This window comes from Petromyzon marinus, chromosome 8, assembly GCF_048934315.1.
Source record: "Petromyzon marinus isolate PM22_M1 ecotype Great Lakes invasive population chromosome 8, UKy_Petmar_22M1.pri1.0, whole genome shotgun sequence".
In the NCBI taxonomy this organism is placed as follows: Eukaryota; Metazoa; Chordata; class Hyperoartia; order Petromyzontiformes; family Petromyzontidae; genus Petromyzon; species Petromyzon marinus.
In genome coordinates, this window is record NC_133674.1 from 20,591,285 (window position 1) to 20,616,732 (window position 25,448).

General features: G+C 56.9%; 1 protein-coding gene across 2 annotated transcripts in view; it reads right to left on the bottom strand.

Moving 5' to 3' along the window:
• Nucleotides 1-279: 279 nt before the first annotated feature.
• The window catches only part of LOC116940366 (inorganic pyrophosphatase-like), a 60,864-nt gene continuing 35,695 nt past the window's right edge, over nucleotides 280-25,448 (bottom strand). For both annotated transcript variants that reach the window (XM_032950132.2, XM_032950133.2), the window contains exons 10-11: nucleotides 6,212-6,251; nucleotides 280-4,720 (exon numbers count right to left, since the gene is read on the bottom strand). In XM_032950132.2, the coding sequence (XP_032806023.1) occupies nucleotides 4,680-4,720; nucleotides 6,212-6,251 (81 nt within the window). In that variant the 3' untranslated portion in view covers nucleotides 280-4,679. The remainder of the gene's footprint in view (nucleotides 4,721-6,211; nucleotides 6,252-25,448) is intronic.

The window sequence follows — 25,448 nt, forward strand, 5'->3', positions numbered from 1 at the left end:
GTCTCTGGTTGTCTATGTGAGTTTCCGGGTCTTTGTGTGAGTCTGTGAGTCTCCAGGCGAGTCTCCGGGTGTGTATGTGATTATGTGGGTCTCCACGTGCCTATGTGGGTCTCTTTGTAACTGTTTGGGTCTGCAGGTGAGTATTTGGATCTCTAATATAGGTGCTTGGGTCTCCAGGTGCGTACGTCTCGATGTAAGTGTGTGGGTCTCCAGGTGAGTGTCTCTGCGAGTCCGTGGTGCCACTAACACGCGGTACAATGCACACTGCTATAGTTGGAGTTGTAATTGTATCCATCCATTTATTGAGCCACAGGAAGTCGACGAGACGCACCCACCAATTCTCGAACCACACTGCCACGGTCGCAGGGGGTAGTTTACGGGGTGCAATGATATAACGGGGGGGAGGGGGAACTTAACACGTGCCGGGAGTGGTTCTGACACGTTGTGGAGAACACGTGCCAAGGCCAATGCGGTGCATCCTCCAAATAGCGGGATAACTCAGGGCAGGGTAGCCCCAGTAGTCAGCATTACTTTGCACGCCCTAAGATTCTCGAGCTTTTGAAGTGAGATTTGACTTTTATTTACCAGGTTTTCAATTTTTGGGGTTCCTTCCGACCCATCCCCTCACCTCCCCGCTATGTGCGGAGCACGACGGTAAAATCCACCGCCAACATTATTTTTAGAGCACCCTGTGCCACACGAGAATCATTTACAACGCTCTAACGCGCGTTATAATGGGCGTTAGAGCATACCGGGCCGCTATAACACGTGCTAGGCGTCGGTACGATACGTGTGTTATGATCATTGTAACACGTGGCTCGTTATGACGCGCGTGGGGGGTCACGTGGTTGTAAAACGTGGTGCCTGAGCAGCCAGAAGTCAACCAACACTCCCCCTCCCCCCGACCCCCCCGTGATGAGTGGTGCAGTCCACATCCACAGTCTGTGCAGTCGACGAGGTGGAAAGTTAGAAGAGAAAATACAGGGGAGAAAAGTCGCTCCAGACCATTAACTCAGCAACGCTGGTTGGTAATTAATATATTAATATATTATGTCCGGACCTTCGTCAGTACACTGCTGGATAAGAGGGTCGTGTTGGAGGAGGGTTAGGGACGGTATTTGGCCACACTTCACGCTGTCACTGCACTGCCCCCTTCTCACAACAGACAACGTAGCACATCCACCGGCCAAAGAATTAAACAATTATTAAATTAATAACGAACTAACAATTTAAAATATTCAGATATTAATTTGTGGGAGTGGGGAGGAGACCGGGACAATGTTTTGGCTAAAACAAAACAAAAAAGTCGCATTTTTGGGGGGCACCTGCCCCCCAAAATGAAGTTGAGCCCCAGCCACCACCTTCACTGTGGGCAGCCGTGCCGTTGCACACCCCCCGGCTCCGCCACCAGGGTGCATCTCTCCGCGATGACCAAGCACCCGGTGGGTGCAGTGTGTGCAGGGGCTGGATTTGCATACGAATATAAAAGCATTGGTCACCACTAAAAGGGGAGCATGGCAGGGTGTGGAGGCCCAAGGACTGGAGTCTGAGAGAGCCTCACACTGGTGTGAGTCAGAGAGACTCACACCAGTGTGTGTGTCTCAGAGACTCACACACTGGTGTGAGTGTCTGAGACTCACACACTGGTGTGAGTCGGAGAGACTCATACACTGGTGTGAGTCAGAGAGACTCATACAAGTGTGTGTGTCTCAGAGATTCACATACTAGTGTGAGTCAGAGAGACTCGTACACTGGTGTGAGTCAGAGAGACTCACACACTGGTGTGAGTCTCTGAGACTCATACCAGTGTGTGAATCTCAGAGACTCACACACCGGTGTGGACTCTACCACGATATCTGCAAGGTGGTGTGGGACTGCTCGTGCAGTGGTTGCTGTTAATCTGATTGCTATTTCTTCCATTGCTGTACTTTATTTTGTATTTCCTCTGCATTTGTAATTTTGGTGACCACAAGTCACTCTTGCAAATGAGACTCCTAGTCTGGTCTTTTGAGAGTGGAGAGGTGTGTAGATGTGTGAGTGTGTGTCTAGGGGTGTGGAGGGGTGTGTGTAGGGGTGTGTAGAGGTGTGTAGGGGTGTTTAGGTGTGTGTGTGTAGGGGTGTGTAGAGGTGTGTGTGTGTAGAGGTGTGTGTGTGTAGGGGTGTGTAGAAGTGGGTGTGTAGGTGTGTGTGTAGGGGTGTGTGTGTGTAGGGGTGTGTGTGTGTGTAGGGGTGTGTGTGTGTAGGGGTGGGTGTGTAGGGGTGGGTCGACTCAGCCTCAAATGAGTACCTGGTGCGGTGGATAAAAACATTGCCACTAGGGAGACAAAGGCGGTCGGGCGTGGTGCTGGCCACCCACCCCCTCGTGTACCGTTCCGGCCTTCATAGGTGCTCGCTAACAGCACTTGCCCCTACAGTCTGTTAAGGCTATATGGGGGATCTTTATCTTTGTATAGGGGTGGGTGTGTAGGGGTGTATGTGTAGGGTTGGGTGTGTAGGGGTGTGTGTGTGTAGGGTTGGGTGTGTAGGGGTGTGTGTAGGGGTATGTGTAGGGGTGTGTGTAGGGGTGTGTAGGGATGTGTGTGTGTGTGAGTGGGGAGCGATAGTGTAGCGGTTAGCGCGCTGCGCTATGAACCTGGTGACCCGGGTTCGTTTCCCGCTGACGGCCAACACCAGTGACGATTATATGAACCGGTCCCGGGCCTCCCCTAGGTCGACTCAGCCTCAAATGAGTACCTGGTGCAGTGTGTAAATATTGCCACTAGGGAGACAAAGGCGGTCGGGCGTGGTCCTGGCCACCCACCCCCTCGTATACCGTTCCGGCCTTCATAGGTGCTCGCTAACAGCACTTGCCCCTACAGTCTGTTAAGGCTATATGGGGGATCTTTGTTTTTGTGTGTAGGGGTGGGTGTGTAGGGGTGGGTGTGTAGGGGTGGGTGTGTAGGGGTGGGTGTGTAGGTGTGTGTGTATGGGTGCGTGTGTAGGTGTGTGTAGGTGTGTAGGTGGGTGTGTGTGTGTAGGTGGGTGTGTGTGTGTATAGGGGTGTGTGTGTGTAGGGGTGTGTGTGTGTAGGGGTGTGTGTGTGTAGGGGGTGTGTGTGTGTAGGGGTGTGTGTGTGTGTAGGGGTGTGTGTGTGTGTAGGGGTGTGTGTGTGTGTAGGGGTGTGTGTGTGTGTAGGGGTGGGTGTGTGTAGGGGTGGGTGTGTGTAGGGGTGGGTGTGTGTAGGGGTGGGTGTGTGTAGGGGTGGGTGTGTGTAGGGGTGGGTGTGTGTAGGGGTGTGTGTGTGTAGGGGTGTGTGTGTGTGTAGGGGTGTGTGTGTGTAGGGGTGTGTGTGTGTGTAGGGGTGTGTCTGTGTGTAGGGGTGTGTGTGTGTAGGGGTGGGTGTGTAGGGGTGGGTGTGTAGGGGTGGGTGCGTAGGTGTGTGCGTAGGTGTGTCTGCGTAGGGGTGTGTCTGCGTAGGGGTGTGTCTGCGTAGGGGTGTGTCTGCGTAGGGGTGTGTCTGCGTAGGGGTGTGTCTGCGTAGGGGTGTGTCTGCGTAGGGGTGTGTCTGCGTAGGGGTGTGTCTGCGTAGGGGTGTGTCTGCGTAGGGGTGTGTCTGCGTAGGGGTGTGTCTGCGTAGGGGTGTGTCTGCGTAGGGGTGTGTCTGCGTAGGGGTGTGTCTGCGTAGGGGTGTGTAGGGGTGGGTGTGTAGGGGTGGGGTGGGTGTGGGGTGGGTGTGTAGGGGTGGGGTGGGTGTGTAGGGGTGGGGTGGGTGTGTAGGGGTGGGGTGGGTGTGTAGGGGTGGGGTGGGTGTGTAGGGGTGGGGTGGGTGTGTAGGGGTGGGGTGGGGTGGGTGTGTAGGGGTGGGGTGGGTGTGTAGGGGTGGGGTGGGTGTGTAGGGGTGGGGTGGGTGTGTAGGGGTGGGGTGGGTGTGTAGGGGTGGGTGTGTAGGGGTGGGGTGGGTGTGGTGGGGTGGGTGTGTAGGGGTGGGGTGGGTGTGTAGGGGTGGGTGTGTAGGGGTGGGGTGGGTGTGTAGGGGTGGGTGTGTAGGGGTGTGTGTGTAGGGGTGTGTGTAGGGGTGGGTGTGTAGGGGTGGGGTGGGTGTGTAGGGGTGGGTGTGTAGGGGTGGGGTGGGTGTGTAGGGGTGGGGTGGGTGTGTAGGGGTGTGTGTGTAGGGGTGTGTGTGTAGGGGTGGGTGTGTAGGGGTGTGTGCTGCCCCATGAAGCCAATGACCCCGGGAGTGCTGGGGGCACCCCCTGGGATTCGTCTCCCCCACCATGACCGTCTCCCCCACCATGACCGTCTCCCCCACCATGACCATCTCCCCCCTCTCACAAGCCATGCTACGGCAGCCCTGTAAATGCCTCCATCCTATCCCCCACGGTCCCCAACCGCCCCCCTCCCAACCCAACCACCCCTCCCCGTCCACCTCTGTTCAGCCCCCCACCGATGGAACGACAGTGGTGGGGGGGGGCGCAGAGTGAGCAGAGTGTGGTGCGTAGTCTATCTCAGCTAAGTACCACCAGAGTTAAGTTACTACAATACGTAAGGATTGCTACGTGAATTCAATCATGACGGAGGTACGCGTCGCTAATGTCGCGCCAGCGCCCGGGATGACGCCGTCATGGCAGCAGCCCCCCACCCCAAACGGCCCCAAGCTTCCGCCACCATCGACCGGTGTCACGTGACAGGAGGTGACGTCATCAGCAGTGGTTGGACTGCTGCAGGTAATGCCACTGGTCCACTGCAATGACAAAGGGGGAGAGACGAAGTGATTGTAATGAGTGGTCTGGGAAGGAGGGGGCAGGGGGGTTTGTTCACACAACACCCCCCTCTAATAAACAGCAAAAACAACGACTTGCATCATTTAAATTGCACCCCCCAAAACAATTTCATTTTTAGCCAAGGGGACCTTCCACTACCCCCCCTGGTGGCAGCTGTCCCTGTGCAGAACAAGGTGCTGCTGTCCCCCCCCCCTCCACATCCCGCGTGTTCCCCCCCATTCAGAAGTAGATCCTTTGGGTGACTGGGGAAGCAGTCAAGTTCCAAGGTCAAGAGGTCATCACGGACGATGACGTCGGCGCCACTGTACCCCTTTGTGTTTGGACACTGATCGGCGTCCGGCTCTCCGATGTGTTTTGTCGGGTCGGACCGGCGACGACGTCCGACGTTTCGCTCCGCATGCCGGCAGCTCCTTCAGGGAGGGCTCTGTACGGCACGGCCGCATCAACGCCTACGATCGTCCTCGCCGAAGTAAACCGCGGCGGGTTCAACCGATGGCGCGAGTCCACCCCGCCCTCCGAGGTGCGGCGTGCCGGTACCACGCGCCACACTTGGGATTCGTGGGCGGCACCGAGGCGACCTGGGCCCACGACACCGGGAGCCGCCCCGCTCGTCGCCGGCCCCGCCGGTTGTTTTGCCGGACTCGAGCGGCCGTGAGCAGGGCCCGCGGTTTGCCCCAGGGGCCCCCCCCCGTGGGGCTAACCGCCCTCCACACCTGGGTCCATCGTGACCACAACAATGTGCCGTGTGCGGACGTGGCCAGCGACGGACCGCGTCACCGCACATCCCCTCCCTCCCTCCCTGATGATGACGATGATGAAGCGGCCGTCGCCCGGCTCTACCAGACGAGCGCGGGAACAACAACCACCGTAGAGAAACCGTGCCGTTAGAAGCATCATCTTCGTCAGCGGCCATTCTCAATCCACTGCTGGATGAAGACTTCCCCCAAGCAGCCGCCGCCACCACCTCCAACGATGTTGTGACGACAACCAATCCACTCGCGCCGGTGTGTCGCAACTGGTTTCGTTGCTCCGTCCGCTCCGTGGACGTGCTTCTCGGACACATTTGCCACCATTCCTGAATAACTCAACAGATGAAGAGCTCTGAGAGGTGGGGGCTAGGCCCTTTTAGCCACAGCCACCCACGTCTACAGCCCTGCATTGGGTGGAAGTCCGAAGACCCGATACGGGGGTACATGCGGGTCCACCCGTGGATACCCATAGACACCTGGAGGTACCCAGCCCACCAGCCTCCCCGTGTCTCCCCGTATCTCCCCGTATCTGCCCGTATCTCCGCGTGTCTCCGCCTGTCTCCCCGTGTCTCCCCGTGTCTCCCCGTGTCTCCCCGTGTCTCCCCGTGTCTCCCCGTGTCTCCCCGTGTCTCCCCGTGTCTCCCCGTGTCTCCCCGTGTCTCCCCGTGTCTCCGCGTAGCTGGTCCATACTGCGTCACTCACCGTCAGCAGGGATGGCTTCGGCTGCTCCCAGCACAGGCGCCTGAACCAACAGGGAAGACAAACACAACGCGGGTTTAAGTCATACAGACACACACCACAGGCAAAGATGCCCTGTCCAGCCTACACAGGCTGCCGGGGCATGTGTCGCGCTGCTAGCGAGAACGGCGATGCGCTAACCGCTGCCCCACCGCTCCACGCTCTCCAGCCCCAGTCTTACGTTAAACCGGCAGCCTTTGTTTAAATCACGCAAAACTCCGGGGGCGGGTTTTACCACTCTCCGTGGGTCAAGTTTCAACGTGACCCACGGTGAATGCGAGAGGTCAAGGGGCAGCTCCGCAACTGCCGCGCTGAAGTCACTGCTAGCACAAGGACCTCCCCACTAGAGAGCCGGCCCGTCTGAGAAGCCGGCCTTTGGCCTACTCTTCCACGGTGGCCAAGACGCCTTGGGGAAAGTATGGTAGTACCTACTCACACACTGCGGGCAGGCGTGCAAGGAGCTTCTACAGTTCCAGCAGTTGCTCCGACCGCACGTGGTTATGAAACGTCGGACATCGTGATGAACAACACTTGGTACAACCCAACAACAGCGGCTCGGGAGCACCACAGACAGTCAACCTCCTCCCAACACCCTCCACTTAATATGTTGTGGTCTCTCCCCCCCCACCGCCGTGCCCAGTAGTCCGGCTTGAAGGGAGCGTTGACCGTACGACATTCTCCTCTCTTTGCGGTGGAGCAGCAATCCGCTCTATCCGGGAGATGAATCAGCTCCGGGGGGCGACTCGTCACACTCGCACGACTTCCGCTGGCGACGCGGGGGGGGGGGGGGGGGTGAGGGGCGGGGTGACCTGGCCGCTGATGAATGGGCGCGGTGTGGCTTGGGAGCAGGGGGTTAATTTACTTGACAGCTAATCAATTAGGAGGGGGAGGCAGCAGCGGAGGGAGAGGGTAAGAGAGAGAGTGTGGGAGAGGTGAGCGACAGCAAGAGAATGGGAGAGTGGGAGAAAGTGGGATACAATGGGAGAGAGATCAGAGGACTGCATGGGGACGATGAGAGAGGAGAACGGGGAGAGAGAGCGGGAGAGTGCACCGAGGAGGGGATATGAGACGGGAGAGCGTGGGAGAGAGAGGAGAGTGCAGCGGAGTTGAAGAAGAGAGAATGCGAGGTGATTGGGAGCATAGCAAGTGTAAAAGGGTGGGAGAAGTGGGGAGCAATGGAGCCGAGGGAGGGTGTGGGGGATGTAAACTTGGATAGAGACGGAGGGCGATTACTCCGGGGCGGGGAGGCTACAACAGATGAAAAGAGAGGCAGAGATGGAGGGAACAGATGGAGGGGAGTGCCAAGGAGCTGGACCGAGAGGGAAACATGGACGAGAGAGAGCTGAAGAAGAAACGAGACGCAGGGTCCTGGAGGAAGGCGAGGGAAGGTGAAACATGATGAGATGGGAAGGGGGACTGGTGGGATATGAAGGGAGATGAAGGTAGCTGGATAGAGACGGGGAAATATGCAGACAAGACGAGACGGGTGGGAGGGCGATGTGAGGAGCTGCAGGAAGGAGGGAGATGGAGGAAGATGGAGGAAGATATAGGGAGATATAGGGGCCTGTTGGGAGGAGGGAGATCCAAGGAGATTAGGGAGAGACACTGACATGGAAGGGAGAGTCGAGGAGACTGCAACCGGTGATTGAGCGTGACGCGGGGAGTGTGGGAGCCTCACTCCGCCTCCCCCGTGTGACCCCCCATAGGCTCCACACGAAACAACAACAACAAATTAACGAGAACATCGAAAGCACAACCAAACAAAAACATTCACGCAAATATTCCTTTCAAATATTAATCGGAACAAACGCATTTTTTTAAAGAAATCTCGAAGGTTAAAAACATCACGAATAAAAGAGTCCAGGGAGGGAACGAGCCCGAGCGGACGACCACTGGGGAGACGGAGCGACGAACTCCGACAATTGTCAGCCAGGGTTCTGTCCGAACCCGGCACACCACATCATTAACTCATCTCGCTGTGGCCGCGGCCTGGAGTCACGTGCCCGCCGCTATGGATTGATAAGCGGCGACCGTGGAAAAACCGCGCCGAGAAACGAAGGAATGGCGGTGGCCTGGGTGAGGCTCTTATCCAGCAGTAGATAGCTCATGGCGACTGCTGCTGCTGAGCAATGGAGAAGGAGGATGGATGTGGAGTTGTAGAGATGAAGGCGGGGGAGGAGGAGGGAGACGGGAGCCGTGACGAGAGGGGGAGGAGAGCTGCGGCGATCAATTATGAGCGGCGCGGTCGGGGGAGGGAGGGAGTGGAATCGGGGGGGAGGGGAGGGTGAATTGTTGGGGTGGGGGGGAGGCATGGGAGGGGGCGGGGGGGCAGAGCACGAAAAATTGCAGCGGAAATTGCCTGCGCTCACGGGCGCACGGTGCGTGCGCCCGTGTGTGTCTCTGTGTGTGTGTCTGTGTGTGTGTCTGTGGATGTGTGGGTGGATGTGTGCGTCTCTGTGTGTGTGTGGATGTGTGTGTCTCTGTGTGTGTGTGGATGTGTGTTTATGTGTGCGTGCGTATTTTTGCATGGTTGCCTGTGTGCGTCTGTGTGCGTGTGTGAATGTACGGTTGCCTGTGTGTGAATGTGTGTGTCAATGTGCGTGTTTTGTATGGTTGCCTGTGTGTGTCTGTGTGTGTGAATGTGTGTCAATGTGCGTGTTTTGTATGGTTGCCTGTGTGTGTGTCTGTGCGTGTGACTGTGTGAATGTGCGGCTGCCTGTGTGGTCCGCCCGCTACGCGGCGCCCGAGTTAGATTCCTACTCACAACCAATAATGACGACAGTGAATATTTTAACTGTCATGGGCCTCCATTAGGTCAACTCAGCCTTAAATGGAGTGCCCGGTGCGATGCGTAAACGACAGCATTGGAGATACAAAGGCGGTCGGGTGTGATGCTCGCCACTCACCCCTCGAGTGCAATGCCGGCCTTAATAGGTACTCGCTAAGAGGACTTGTCCCAAAAAGTATACAAGGCTACAAGGGTGATCTTCGTCTGCATCTTTGTGTGCACGTGCGTGTGTTGACGCGCGTGAATTCACGTGTGGTCGAGTCTGCCGTGTTCCATAAACCTGCACGTGTGTGGATGTGGGACTGAGAGTTACAACGTGTGTGTCTGCCTGTGCGTCTGCCTGTGTGTGTGTTCTGGTGGGAAGCGATAGTATTGCACTACGAACCCGGCGACCCGAGTTTGATTCCCGCTCACCGCCAACAACAATGACTTTTATCTGAATCAGTCATGGGTCTCCCCTAGGTAAACTCAGCCTCTAAATTAGTACGTGGTGCGGCGTGTAAACATTGCCAGTGGGGAGACAAAGACGGAAAGACGTGGTCCCGGCCATGCCGGCCTTCATAGGTGCTAGTCGCTAACAGCACTTGCCTTAAAAGTCTGTTAAGACTATATGGGTGATCTTTGTCCTCTATATGTGTTCAGGGGTTCTGCTGGCCGTCTAGGTCAACTCAGCCTGAAAAATGCGTACCTGCTACGGTGTCAAAAACATCAACACTCGTGTAAGCTCTGCTGTGAGTGAGCTCTGGCGTGTGTGTGTGCATGACGCTGTTCTATGGTTGTGTAGTTAGTGTCGTGATGAGTGTTTTGTGAGTACAGCGTCTTGTGTGAGTGTACTGTTGTGGTATTTTGTTCGTGTGGTATTTTTCAAGTGTAGTATTTATTTCGTGTAGTATTAAATATGCTTGCGAGCCGTTCTATATACATTGTTGTGTGCGTGTGGAAGGTTGGGAGTCCGATATTTTATTGCAGTATTTTGTGAGCGTGGTCTAAACGCATCGTAAAGGATGCGTTTAGGAGGTCGGCGCTCGGATGTGAGGTATGGGGCGGGGGGGGCACTTCGTGGGGCGGGGGGGGGGGGCAGTTCGCGCGGGAGGCCTGGAGGGAGGAGGGGGAGGGAGGAGGGGGAGCCGGGGGATGAGGGGGGGTGGGAGATGCGGGGGATGGAAATCGGAGCGGGGCGAGGAGCGAACGGAACGAGCAGAGAAATTGCGCCGCGCATTTCAGCGCCCGGCCTGGGGGAGGTGGCGGGGCTGTGGGGGAGGGGCGGGGCTATGGGACGGGCGTCGGGGGGGGGGGGCGAGCAGAAAGAAAAACACGAAGCGAGGTTGGGGAGGGAGAGAAGCACAGATGGACGAGGGAGAGGGGGTGGAGGAAGATTGCAGTGAAAATGATTCCCTCGCCGGCACCGGCGCAACGACCCCCCCCCCCCGCCCACTCGCTGAGATCGCTCGCGCATCCCTTCGTCATTCGGTCATTCGGTCATTCGCTTACCAACCGCGCGCACTCACGGAGTTTGTTTTACCGCGGGGAGGGGTGAGGCGGAGTGCGGGGAGGGTTTGAGGGGGGGCTGCTTTGTCAGGTACCGCTCGTCACGCCGTGACGAGCAACAGCCACGGTCACCTACACCTCACCAGGCAAGGCTTGGGCTGGGCGAGGTAGGTGTAGAGGTCGGGCGAGGTAGGGCGGGGTATGTGTGGAGGTGCCACGGTACGGGAGGGGTAGAGATCGGGGAGTGTTACGGGCTGGGTCTAGGTAGACAGAGGGAGATGGTCAGGCTGGATCAGGTCGTGGCGGAGGCAGGGGAGCGGTGGTGCAGTGGTTAGCCCGCTGAGCTACAAACTCGGCGACCCGAGTTCCATTCCCAGGGACGATTATCTGAACCTCGTCTAAGATGAACCGAGCCCGTCCTGGGCCTCCCCTAGGCTGACTCGGCCTCAAACGAGTACCCGGTGCAGTGTGTAATAATCGCCACTAAAGAGACAAAGGCTGCCTGGCGTGGTGCTGGTCATCATCGTAGGTTCTCGCGAATAGCACTTGCCCTAAAAGTCTGTTAAGGCTATACGGGGGCTCTTTGTCTTGGTAGGGGGTTACGTGTAGAGTTCTCAGGAGGTAGTGGGGGGAGATGCTGCTGCTGTGTCATCGCAACCAAACGTTGTTTGCGTGGCAATCATCGGGAATATTTGGGGCGATACCACAATCGGGCGTTTGGCTTCGTGTCCGGATGCTGCTGCTGGAACCGGAGATCGCGCAGTGGTGGTGTGCAGAAACCCCATGACGTGAACACTCCGCACGCGCACGGAGGGCGGTGAACACTCCGCACGTACCGTGTCCTGCCCCACACCTCGCAGCACCACACGGCTCCAGCACCTGCCAACCCCCCCCCTTGGTAGGCGGTAGCGGTGGTGGGGGGTTCTGTGACCTCCGATACCACCCGGCCCATAGCGAGAACAATACCCAGGGGGAGCAACGCGTTAGAAGACCCCCCCCCCCTGAATGATTCACAGATTCACACGAATCCGGATTTACTGCACCCTGTTTGGTTCAATCCCAACAATCCCCACCGCCAACACCTCCCCGCTAAAACAACAAAAATACGAGTACTGTGGACTCACAAATGTCGACTCCCAAGTTAAGAGGCTCCGGGAAGAGCTTTAGGGGGGGAGGGGGGGGGAAGGGTCCCCCACATCACACGGGGTTGTCCCCCCAAAAATCCCTCCCCTCCTGGCCCCCCCAAAAAACCCTTCCTGCCCCCCATGTGGAGAGCGCCGCTCATATTTTGCCGCTTTGTTTTTAATTTAATCGCGTAGCTCGTAACGGCCTCCAAATGGAATTAAGATTGATCGTGCACTGGAGCCGCGCCAGGAGAGCCCCCCCCCCGCCCGGCGCCACCCCCGATAACGAGCCGCGCCGAAAGGCGGGCAACACGCGGGCGTGCATACACACATACACGTGCTCGTGTGCGTACATACACACACACACGTGTTCGTGTGCGTGTGTGCGTGCGTGCGTACACACACACACGTGCTCGTGTGCGTACATACACACACACACACACGTGTTCGTGTGCGTGTGTGCGTGCGTACACACACACACGTGCTCGTGTGCGTACATACACACACACGTGCTCGTGTGCGTACATACACACACACACGTGTTCGTGTGCGTGTGTGCGTACACACACACACGTGCTCGTGTGCGTACACACACACACGTGCTCGCGTGCGTGCGTCCACACACACACGTGCTCGCGTGCGTACACACACACGCGTGCTCGCGTGTATTTGCATGAAAATAAGAAGGCGCACACATAAACGCACGTGCGTAGACTCGTGCAGAGGCACAGATACACGTGTGTGTACACGTGCATGTAAATGTACACATAGCAGCACACACGTGGACACGTGCATAACCACTACGCCACTGCTCCTTCATACAAATGCACAACAAAGACAAAGATCCCCCGTGTAGCCTTAACAGACCGTTGGGGCAAGTGCTGTTAGCGAGCAAGTGTGACGGCCGGCACAGTACACGAGGGGGTTGGGGGCCAGCACCACGCCAGGCCACCTTTGTCTCCCCAGTGGCGATGTTTTTATCCACCGCACCAGGTATTCATTTAAGGTTGAGTCGACCTAGGGGAGGCCCAGGATCGGTTGAGATAATCGTCACTGGTGTTGGCCGTGAGCGGGAATTGAACTCGGGTAGCCGGGTTCGCAGTGCAGCGTAGCGCTAACCACTACAACTCCTGCGCTCCACATACAAGGACACACACACACACGTGTCCACACTCGCAGACACACACAAGTATAATTCTAAAATATCACAGCATGCATGAGACCACTTTTAAAATGCCCACTTCTCAGTAATGCCCTTTAGCTTGGTAATATCCTCGGCTCAACAATGCAATCGGATAGATAATGCCTTGGGCTTAGAATTTTCCCTCAGCAAATGCCCTGTCTGAGTAATGCCCCCTTGGCAAGCGGTAATGCCCCCAATAATGCCCGTGGCTCAGCAATGCTCCGGGTAAATGCCCTCAGTGTGATAATGACCTTGGCAAGGCAAATGCCCTCGCTAATGCCTTGGCACAAGAATGCCCTTGGCTCGGAAATGCCCCATGAGAGGCGGTGGCACTGTGTTTGCCAGGCCACGCTTAGAAGCGGGAGGTGCTCCATCATTAGAGAGAGACATGCGGGGGGAGAGAGAAAACCGGGGGAGGGGGGGGGCACAGAGAGATAGCTGGGGGTAGAGAGGGAGAATCAGGCAGAGAGAGAGACGTGGGAAGAGAGAGACATTGGAGAGACAGAGAAAAAAGCATTAGAGACACGGGGCGAGAGAGAACCACAGAGACACGGGGAGAGAGAATCCCACAGAGAGTTGAAGACACGTGGAGAGAGGGGGGGGGGGGTAACCAGAGCGAGAGAGACACGTGGAGCGAGAGAGGAGAAGAGCTTCAATTAAGGAGGGAGAGAGGTGAGAGATAATGCGGGTAATTGCAGAGACAACAGGAGAGGCGGACGCGGGAAGAGATGAAAGCGGGGAGAGCGCGCGGGGGAGAGACGCGGAGCGGGAGGAGAGAGGCAGAGAAGGGTTAAGCGAATTAGCGAGGGATTTAATGAGCGGAGAGCGGCGCCGAGCGAAGCTGCGCCCCGAGAGATTAACACGGCCACCCCCCTCGCCCCCCCCCGGGCTTACGTGTGTGTGTGAGACAGCGCACACGGGTGCATGTGTGTATGCGTGTGTGAGTGCGTGTGTGAGTACGTGTGTGTGTGTGAGAGAGGGTGTGTGTGTGTGTGTGAGAGTGGGGAGCGGTAGTGTTAGTTGCTTAGCGCAGTGCGCTACGAACCCCAGTGACGATTATCTGAACCGGTCCTGGGCCTCCCCTAGGTTGACCCAACCTCAAATAATATCCTGGAGTGGTGTGTAAACATCGCCCAAGGTATGGGGAGACCAAGGCGGTCAGGCGTGGTGCTGACCATCCAATTCCTCGTGTGCCGTGCTGACGAACAGCACCTGCCCCAACAGTCTTTAAGGTTATACGGGGGATCTTGTTCCTTGTAGTATGTGAGAAGAAGTATTTGTGAGAAGGAGAGAGAGAGGGTGCGTGTGTTTGTGATGTGAAGAAGAAAGATGTCCGTGCGCTGTGCGAGAGGGGGGGGAGTGCGAGGGGGGGGGAGTGCGAGAGGGGGGGGGAGTGCGAGAGGGGGGGGTGCGAGAAGGGGGGGGGAGTGCGAGAGGGGGGGGGGGAGTGCGAGAGGGGGGGAGTGCATGTTTGTGAGACTGCGTGCATACGAGAGAGAGTGTGAGAGAGGGGGGGTGCGAGCCGAATGGGAGCGAGGGACGGAGAGAGGGAGGGAGAGAGTAAATGGCAGGCCGAGACGATTCCCCTCGTTAATCGCGGTCCGCCACGCTAATTACACGGCACGGCGGTCCGCGCGGGGGGGAGGGGTGGAAGGGGAGAGAGGGAGAGAGAAAGCCACTGGCAGAGGGAATGGAGAGCAGTAGGATGAGAGGAGCAGAGAGAGAGGGGGTAGAGAGATAGAGAGGGGGTAGAGACAGGGGGTAGAGAGATATAGAGGGGGTAGATAGAGGGGGTAGAGAGAGGGGGTATAGAGAGAGGGGGTAGAGAGAGAGAGGGGGTAGAGAGAGAGAGGGGGTAGAGAGAGAGGGGGTAGAGAGAGAGGGGGTAGAGAGAGAGAGAGGGGGTAGAGAGAGAGAGAGGGGGTAGAGAGAGAGAGGGGTATAGAGAGAGGGGGTAGAGAGAGAGAGGGGGTAGAGAGAGGGGGTAGAGAGAGGGTAGAGAGAGAGGGGGTAGAGAGAGAGAGAGAGGGGGTAGAGAGAGGGGGTAGAGAGAGAGGGGGTAGACAGAGAGAGGCGGTAGAGAGAGAGAGGGGGTAGAGAGAGATAGAGAGGGGGTAGAGACAGAGAGGTAAGAAGGAGGAGAGCAGAGCGTGAGATATTTTGTGAAATCTTTCATTTAAAAAGGGGGGGGGGCACATAAAGGACAGCATTGAAAAAAAAACAAAAACAAAACTAAATGATGAACGAAGCAAAGTGCCGACTACACCGAGTATCTTCTTGTTTCCTCTGATGGTAAAAAAGAGAGCTAAAACAGAGAGGAGTTGGTGCACGGCAAGAGAGCAATCAGAGAGGGAGAGGGAATGGAGAGCAACGCCCTCACGGGCAAGGGAGAAGAGGGTGAGGAGGGGAGAGTAGGGAGAGAAATATCTGGCAGAGTTAGGAGAGAAGTGAGGGGAGAGGTGAGGGGAGACGTGAGGGGAGAAGGGAGAGTGGAGAGGTGAGGGGAGAGGGGAGAGGTGAGGGGAGAGGGGAGAGGGGCGACGGACCCCAACATCTTCAGGGGCTGGTAAACGTGCTCGTCGGCTACGCCAAGCTCGAGGAAGGTGGCCCTGGAGAGGCAACGTCCAGCCAGCAGCCTGGGCATCTTCCGCGCTCTGGTCGGAGCCAGGGTGTGGGATGGAGTTCCGCCACGCGCGGCTGACCCACGCCGTGCCGGCCTTCAAGGAGCAGTGGGCGCTGGAGGAGGCGGTGTGCTCGGTGGCAGATGACGGAGAGCCCTGTGCATGCAGATCTAAGCTACCTGTCGGAGGCCGTTTGACTGTGGGAAGGGCTGCATGCAGATGCAGCACTTGTCGTAGTTATAAAAAGAAAAGAGAGCGAGAGAGAGCGACATGGAGTAGGAAGAGAGGGGGTAGAGAGAGGGGGGGCAGAGAGGGGGTTAGAGAGAGGGGGGGCAGAGAGGGGGTTAGAGAGAGGGGGAAGGGGTAAGGAGAGCAGTGCGAGAAATATTTTTCATTTAAAAAGGGGGGGGGGGGGTACATAAAGCAAAGCATTAAAAAAAACGAAATGATGAACGAAGCAAAGTGCCGACTCTACACCGAGCACCTTCTTGTTTCCTCTGATCGTAAAAAAGAGAGGGGTGAGGGGAGAGGTGAGAGAGGTGAGGGGGCGCTGGCTGAGGAGGGAGAGGGCGTGCATTTAAGGAAGTGAGAGGCAGGGATCTGGACACGGCCTGAGTCGCCCGTTGTGCGTCCCGTGACGCAGAATCACGCAGCAGCAGCAGCAGCAGCACGCGTGACGATGACTCTCAACAGTCACAAGTCACGGCTGATGCGTCACGCGCGCGCGACAGTTTCACATTGCGTGTGGCACGGCGAGGTCCAGGGTGACACGTGGAGACAGACAGAGTGAGACTACAAGAGTGGTTCGTGGCACGTCACGGTAGAGGAGTGGAGGTGGACAGTGCAGAGTGGCATTCGACAAGAACCGATGAGAGACGCAACTCACTCCGGAGCGGAGACCAAGAGAAGCGAAAAGACGCAGAGAGAGGAGAGAGGTAGCAGCAAAACATCAGTCTCCAGAGGCTACGACTTGACACAAGCAACTCCGGTCGAAGGAGCGATGGGAGAGACCTTGGCCCCACAGTGCGAAGTTAACAACGGGTGCCCTTGCGTAAACAGATATCATGTGGTGGCATATGGCATGGTGTGGCACGCGGTGGCAGGGGAGAGTCACGAGATGGAGCGATGAAACCGCTTCGTGTGCTGGAGGAGCGAGATGGATTGCGCCATCGCAGGACCGTGACGGGATGAGGGAGGTTTTCAACTGGCAGTGGACAAGGCCTCGTCTCACGATGGCGGTGGTGGTGATGACGTGAAGGGATGTCATGGCGTGGTACAGGGAGAAAGGGGGAGGTAGAGGCGAGGCTGCTCGGAACAAATTGGCACAAGGAGGCTCGCGGAGACAGAGGGTGGCATCGTTGTACTGAGACAAGGCACGTGCTGGGATGGTTGGCACTGCCCGCACTCAAGTTGCTCACACATTTGGCTCCAACAAAGAGCCAGGCACGACCACCTCCCCTCCCCCACACTTAGCCCCCCCCCCCGGCCCCCACCCTCTGTGCACTCTGCCCGCGTAGCCGCGAAGGGAGCGGGAGGGGGGGGCATCGATTACGATTCACGACGAATTCCTGGCGGAGTTAAATAGTTACAAACCTATAAACACGCAGATTGGAGAGCCGTTTTGTTTATTCCTGAACAAGTGGCATTCCACTCGGTGTGGTTGTTGTTGTTGATTTTCCCCAAACAGATTATGTTTATTTGAGTTAGAATTTGCTTGCAGCATTGGTCACGTACGACAATTATCGCTCTCATCCAGCAGTGGAGTGACGGCAGGCTATCACGTAGCAATGTGTGCAACGGGAGGGGCCTCCGTCAGAGGGAGCTCTACAGGGACCCTTCTACAGTGAGTGGTGTTTGACCTATTCTTCCAACGCCGACCAAACGTACGAATGTTGAACTTCTTTCGGCACCGTACCTAGCCAACCGTGCTCTTTGGAGGTGCGGGGAGAGGCGGGAGGGCCCACACTTCATCCCACCAGCACACACGCAGCGGCAGAGGAGGCCACTTCAACTCCTGCCGGCTGGGTGGGACAGAGGCGGCGAGGCTGGAGGAGTGGAGAGGGCGCGCGGATTTAAACAAACTTGCCCTTGAATTGTGTCACCTGCCGCACCGGGAGAACGAACCCTCGTGACCCACGTTACACAATACAGCCCCGCCCCTCCCCCTAAATGTTCACGGGGGGGGGGGGGAGATCGGTGGGAGCCCGAGCAGTGTGCGCTTTAGACACCATCTCCAGACACGAGCTCTAGACACGAGCTTTAGACACGAGCTCTAGACACCATCTTTAGACACCATCTCTAGACACCATCTCTAGACACGAGCTCTAGACACCATCTCTAGACACGAGCTCTAGACACCATCTCTAGACACGAGCTCTAGACACCATCTCTAGACACGAGCTCCAGACACGAGCTCTAGACACGAGCTTTAGACACGAGCTCTAGACACGAGCTCTAGACACCATCTCTAGACACCATCTCTAGACACGAGCTCCAGACACGAGCTCTAGACACGAGCTTTAGACACGAGCTCTAGATACCATCTTTAGACACGAGCTCCAGACACGAGCTCCAGACACGAGCTCTAGACACCATCTTTAGACACCATCTCTAGACACGAGCTTTAGACACCATCTCTAGACACGAGCTTTAGACACCATTTCTAGACACGAGCTCCAGACACGAGCTCTAGACACGAGCTCTAGAGACGAGCTTCAGACACGAGCTTTAGACACCATCTCTAGACATCATCTCTAGACACGAGCTCCAGACACGAGCTCTAGACACCGTTCGGTTAAAGTTTGCTTCACAGCGACTGTGTTCCTGCCCTCCCCCAACCCATCCGCCCACCACCCCACCCGCAAGTGGTGGTGGTGGAGGGGAAGGCGGCCACGCTGCGCTGATGATCTCGACATCGCACGAAGCTGGCGCTCACTGTTGCAGCGTCGCTTCTGTTCACGCTGCCGCTGCTAAGAAATGGAATCCCCTTACTGTCACCAGCTCCTCAACACCACGTGGGGCTGTCATGAACTCAGAGCGCCCTCTACCGGCTTGTTCACGCGTACAGCAGCGTCAGGGGCCTAAGACGCCAAACGGCCAGCAACAAACAGCACTCACGGTGATTTCCTGCTCAAATGAGCACTGATGCTCGGTTTACGGCTCTGAGCAAGTGACGGAAATTCCACATTCCGCAAAGTGTATCCGCAGGGACAACCCACAGTTGAGTTCTATAAAAAGTAGTGCGCGTTTCATCGACTCTGGAGGGATTGGTGATGATGGGCCGAGCCAATTCCCACAACAAGGAGACGAACTCATAACCTTCCGCTCGCGAGCTGCCGGCTCTCTCCGGCGCGGAGGCACGAGCAGCTCTTCTTATTATTATTATTACAGTCGTAATGTTTACGATTCCACGCGTGGGCTCGTTAATGAATATTATTTCGATTGTAATAGATTGACAATTGTAATCGATTGTAATATATTATTACAATTGTTATACTACGTAAGGACTTCACACGGTTCTTGAATTGAGCAAGGTTATTGTAAGACCTTTGGCAGCGAGGGAGGAAGAGGGTGGTGCAGATAAGACCACACACAGACAGACAGATAGACGTGAGGAATCTATTTTCGCTGTGCACAACAGCGGGGCCGATCGGGAGTGATCCCTCGAACGGCCACGTGAGCGGCGCCGACGCCGTCGACGAGTGAGGAGCAGCACGTGATCAACCCTGACACGATACGGGGGGGGGGGGCGACTCATTTCAGCACAGTACTGTACAGTGTTTATTCCCGCCCCTCCCCCTACCCCCCACGACGAGCGAGGTTAATCCACAACCCCGGATCATCCGTTGGGGGGGGGGGGAACTCGGCGCGTGACGGAGGCGAGATCAGAGCGATAGACGTGGTGGCGCGCGCACGCTTGGGAGTCACCACTCACTCGGGCTCACCTGCAGCTCAAGGATCAGGCTCTCACCTGGTTCAGGCTCTCACCTGGTTCAGGCTCTCACCTGGTTCAGGCTCTCACCTGGTTCAGGCTCTCACCTGGTTCAGGCTCTCACCTGGTTCAGGCTCTCACCTGGTTCAGGCTCTCACCTGGTTCAGGCTCTCACCTGGTTCAGGCTCTCACCTGGTTCAGGCTTTAACCCGGTTGGAGCTCTCACCTGTTCAGCCGGGCATACAATGGACTCCGCACCTCTGAAGCTATCAATTGCACATTGATTTCAATTTCTGAAATCTGCTCGCGCTATTAATTGTGTTCATTATTATTATTATTACGACTATAACGACTGGAGGGTAAGGGTTGGTGGATCACGCAAAGATGAGATTTGCAACAACAAACAAAAATTATCTCCCAAAAACCCCACGTGGACTGCGAGGTGGAGTGGCCGGGAGTTGGCAGTGTAGCAAGAAGGTTGGCCATCCCGAGCCAGATCGGTGGAAATTCAGACAGCATCCACCGCGGCGCACAGGAGGACCGAGTTGAACGCAAAACTTGGAGAGAGAAAAAATGTTATTTTAATTTTCATTAAAAGTTTAATAGGAGTGCGAGATCACGTGACGATGACTGCGGCAGCCTGGCTCATCATCTCCGCACAGCACCAGGGGCACGCACCACTAATCATGTGTTTGTAAAGCCATGATCGATCCACTGCTAGATGAAAGCTTCCTCTCCCCCCCCCCTCTGCGCAGCACATTCGAGAGGACAACGGCAACACTTAACACTCCACTAAACGGACGAGTTCACGAACCCACTTGCTGTACTGTATTATTATAATCACCGTTATTATAGACGCTGGGCTTGCGACAGCGCTCCGCAGTAATGTGGCGAGCTGAAGGGAAGCAGCAGCCTCCTCCATCCCACCGCGTGCTGCCCCCACCACCTCCCACGGACCCCCCGGGGCCCCCCGGGGCCCCCCGTCTCCCCGCTGCCCCTAAATCTGCCAGCGCTCGCGCGAGCACGCGCGTCCCGTGCGCGCCGCTCCCAGCGCCAGCCTCGCGGAATTGAAAACACAGAGAGGGGGGAGGGGGGGAAGGAGGGGGGAGGAGAGGGGGGGGGTCGGCAGCGGGGGGTGGGGGGAGACGAAACACGCGGCGCTGCCAAGAGCACAGGCGCGCAGATGTGCGTGAGCACTGGCGGAGAACGCGTGGAGCACACACAGACAAAGATCCCCCGTATAGCCTGAACAGACTGTTGGGGCAAGTGCTGTTGGCGAGGAGCACCGATATGAAGGCCGGCACGGTGCACGAGGGGGCGTGGGTGGCCAGCACCACCCCCGGGCCGCCTTTGTCTCCCGAGTGGCGATGTTTACACACCGCAGCTGGCGACTCACTTAAGGCCGAGTCGATCCAAGTGGAGGCCCAGGACCGGTTCAAACATTCACCCTCGTCGCTGTTGGTCGTGAGCGGGAATCGAACTCGGGCTGCCGGGTCCGTAGTGCAGCAGTGCGCTGACCACACGAACACTCCCGACGCCCGCATCCTGCACACCTACCGGACTGCCAGACTCACTCCCCCAGCGTGCTCGAAATGACGGGGGGGGGACACTTGCGTCTTACAATACGGAGACGATGGCGACGGCCCACCCGTCGCTTTCTCGTCTGCACGAATCTCGTCCCCGAGTTATCCGCCTCGCCGCCACTCTCGTACTACGATTTGCAGAAATCGTACACAACGCGAGATTACGACGCGATTCCGTGTAATTAATGGAAGCGTATAATAATAATAATAATGACTTGTTATTAATTGCCACTACTGCAATGTACAGAGCACCCTCAAGCCACTGCTGGATGAAGGCATCCCTGCCCACGCCGTGTTGGTCAAAGTGGGACGCGTTTGACCAATATTAATGAATTAATGAATGTGTTGCTCAAGGGAGACACGAGTCACGGGAGTCGTTCCAGGAGGGCCCTGCCACTGCTCCATTTGGGGCTTTACTTCTAAGATCTGTTCAGCCAATGATTGATGAGTTTGTGTTTATTATACCGCGTGGGGAGGAGGGGGGGGAGAAACCGCCCGCCTTGCGCGAGGGGGCAACGCTCTATCACCCCCCCTCCCGCCCCCCACTACAGATGGGAAGAGATGGAGACTAGTCCAAACTCTGCTTACCACCTTCTCATGGCCATACTTCACCACGCTGGTCAATGCGGGATCGTGAAGGTAGTGGGTTGGCAGTGATATTTGATGACGTACGCTATAGATGCATAGTTAGATGCATAACTTCCAGTGCTAAATGGTGCACTCCACGTTACTATGGCAGAGAGTGAAGCAACGACTGCTGATTTCGTCCCCCTCCCCCCCCCCAAAAAAAAAACACAACGCAGGTGGTCAAAGCAAACACGTGAGAGGCCCGAGTGACGGAAACTCCACATTCCCAGGGCGAGTGCCCGAGTTGGGCAGGGAAATGCTGTGGCGTGGGTTGAGGGCGGGGGGGAGCGAGTGGTGACGGGAGATAACGAGATGGGGGACCAGGGGGACCTGGGGAAGAGGGGGGGAGGGGGGTATTGCTACTACAAAGACAAAGATACCCATATAGTCTAAATAGACTGTTGGGGCAAGTGCTGTTCGCGATCACCTTTGAAGGCCAACCTGGCACACGAAAGGAGGTGGGTGACCAGCACCTCGCCCGACCGCCTTTGTCTCCCGAGTGGCAATGTTTAAACACCGCACCAGGTACTCATTTGAGGCCGAGTCGACCTAGGGGAGTCCCAGGAGGGGTTGCACGCACACGCACGTACCCTCTACGACTAACTAACAACTGCCACACGCACCAACTACGCGTTATATAACCACACACAAACTTACGTGCACACGCACACACGCACGTACCCTCTACGACTAACTAACAACTGCCCCACGCACCAACTACGCGTTATATAACCACACAAACTTTTACGTGCACACGCACACACGCACGTACCCTTGCAATGAAATAACCGCTGTTTGTCATAAAGTGGTGGTGACGTCATCACGTTTGTGCCAGGCTAGGTGCACCTTGAGGCCACACTTACACACGCACCTTGGAACATGCACACTCAGACACTGACACTCTCCCATCTATCGCACGGCTGGCTACGTACGGTGCGAAAGAAGTTTAACATACATACATCGCTCCCACACTGATGTAAAGATCCCCCGTATAGACTGTTAAGGGCAAGTGCTTCCAGCTAGTGGACAGCACCACGCCCGGACGCCTTTGTCTCCCCAGTCGCGATGATTACACACCGCACCAGGTACTCCTTTGAGGCTGAGTCGACCCTCGGGAAGGCCCAGGACCGGTTCAGGTAATCGTTACTGCCATCGGTGGCCGTGAGCGAGAATCGAACTCGGGTGGCCAGGTTTGTGGCGCAGCGTGCTAACTGGAGCGCCACCGATCCCCACATACACACGCACACGCACCCCCCCCCCTCTCTCGCTCGCACTCAATTCCCGCGGGCGCTGGGCAATTAAACTGAACGGAAAAAGCGCGCAGACAGCTGTGGGCGCACACGGGGAGAGAGAGAGAGGCGGGGAGAGCGAGAGAGAAACACACACGGGGAGAGAGAGATGGGGAGAGCGAGGGACACACACGGAGAGAACAAGAGACACACGGGGAAAGAGAAACACACGGGGAGAGAGAGGCGGGGAGAGCGAGAGAGAAACACACACGGGGAGAGAGAGATGGGGAGAGCGAGGGACACACACGGAGAGAACAAGAGACACACGGGGAAAGAGAAACACACGGGGAGAGAGAGAGAGAGAGAGGCGGGGAGAGCGAGAGAGAAACACACACGGGGAGAGAGAGATGGGGAGAGAGAGATGGGGAGAGCGAGGGACACACACGGAGAGAACAAGAGACACACGGGGAAAGAGAAACACACGGGGAGAGAGAGAGAGGCGGGGAGAGCGAGAGAGAAACACACACGGGGAGAGAGAGATGGGGAGAGCGAGGGACACACACGGAGAGAACAAGAGACACACGGGGAAAGAGAAACACACGGGGAGAGAGAGAGGCGGGGAGAGCGAGAGAGAAACACACACGGGGAGAGAGAGATGGGGAGAGCGAGGGACACACACGGAGAGAACAAGAGACACACGGGGAAAGAGAAACACACGGGCAGAGAGAAAGGACCGCGACACATAAATAAATAAATAACGCGCGAAATGAATTTCCTCACGCGGTGCGAGAGACACAAAGGCGCAACGGGGAGGAGGTGGTGGTAGTCGAAGTGGTGGTGGTCGAGGTGGTGGTGGTCGTGGTGGTGGTAGTCGAGGTGGTGGTAGTCATGGTGGTAGTGGTGGTGGTGGTCGTGGTGGTGGTGGTAGTCGAGGTGGTGGTGGTCGTGGTAGTCGAGGTGGTGGTGGTCGAGGTGGTGGTGGTCGAGATGGTGGTAGTCGAGGTGGTGGTAGTCGAGGTGGTGGTGGTCGTGGTGGTGGTGGTCGAGGTGGTGGTGGTCGAGGTGGTGGTGGTCGAGGTGGTGGTGGTCGAGGTGGTGGTGTTATTCGTGGTTGTGGCGGTGGTTGGAGGTCGAGTTTGGCGGTGATGATGGTGGTGGGGGTCAGGATATAGATTGTGGTGGGGGTCAGGGTGATGCTGGTAATGCCCCAAGTCTCTGTTAAGGCTGGACGGGGAGGGGGGGGTCTGTGTCTGTCTTTGGTGGTCACACGGAGACATTGGGATCTGGGGACACGGGAAGCACGTGGACCCGGAGACACCGCATCACACACACACATTTCTCTACCGCATCACACACACACACATTTCTCTACCGCATCACACACACACACACATTTCTCTACCGCATCACACACACACACATTTCTCTACCGCATCACACACATTTCTCTACCGCATCACACACACACATTTCTCTACCGCATCACACACACACACTTCTCTACCGCATCACACACACACTTCTCTACCGCATCACACACATTTCTCTACCGCATCACACACATTTCTCTACCGCATCACACACGATAGAGTGAGGGGGGGGGGCGGAGGAGAGGGAGGGTGGTGGGGGAGGGAGCGAGGCAGGGAGGGGGATCCAAGTCCGGTGATGAATCGTGACGTCCGTGACCTTAATTAGCGCCCCGAGTCGAGCACGGCCGTTCTGCGTGATTCACTCGCAACGCCGCCCGCTCTCACGAGCCAACGGTGGGAATTCCACGTTGCCATGACGGAAGCTGTGACTGAGAATTCATTAAATAGTACGTGTGTATTTGTGTGTTAGGGGTGCCGTGGTGGTGAGTTCAATGCGCTACGAACCCGGTGAACACAGCTCGATTCCCGGCCACGGCTAACATCAGTGGCCAGTGAAAAAGTGAACCAGTCATGGGCAATCCCCAACTAGGTCTACTGAGCCATCACATAAGTACCTCGTGCGGCGTGTAAAAACACCAGCAGAGGGAGACTACGGAGGTCGGGCGTGGTGCTGGCCACCCACCCCTTAGGTGCTCGCTAACAGCACTTGTCCCAACAGACTGTAAACTGCTCTACAGTGGATCTTTATCTTTGTAACTACACAGATATATATATACACTGTGTGCATACTGCGTCGTGCATGCTTCTACATCCACGTGGCTCCGCTGTGACCTCCCCCACCCCCTCACCTTGCCCCCGGGCTCCCGTGGCTCGGGGCGCCCACGGAATAAAAACAAACAAGTTCAGCACCCGACCCAGAGGTGCAGGAGAGCGCCCCCCGCCCCTCTCTCGTGTGTGCGAAGGAAAAACCCAAACAAACCCCTCCCCTCGATCCCCCCCACCCCGCACCCAAACCCATTTCCCCTCCCCCCGGAGAAGAGCCGCGTGGCCAAAGAAAACAACGCAACCCAAACACGCGCAGCGATCACACAGGGGGTGGGGTGGGCAGAGGGTAGCAGGAGAGGGGGTAGCAGGAGGAGGGGGGGTAGCAGGAGGAGGGTAGCAGGAGGAGGGGGGGTAGCAGGAGAGGGGGGTAGCAGGAGGAGAGGGGGTAGCAGGAGGAGGGGGGGTAGCAGGAAGAGAGAGGGTAGCAGGAGG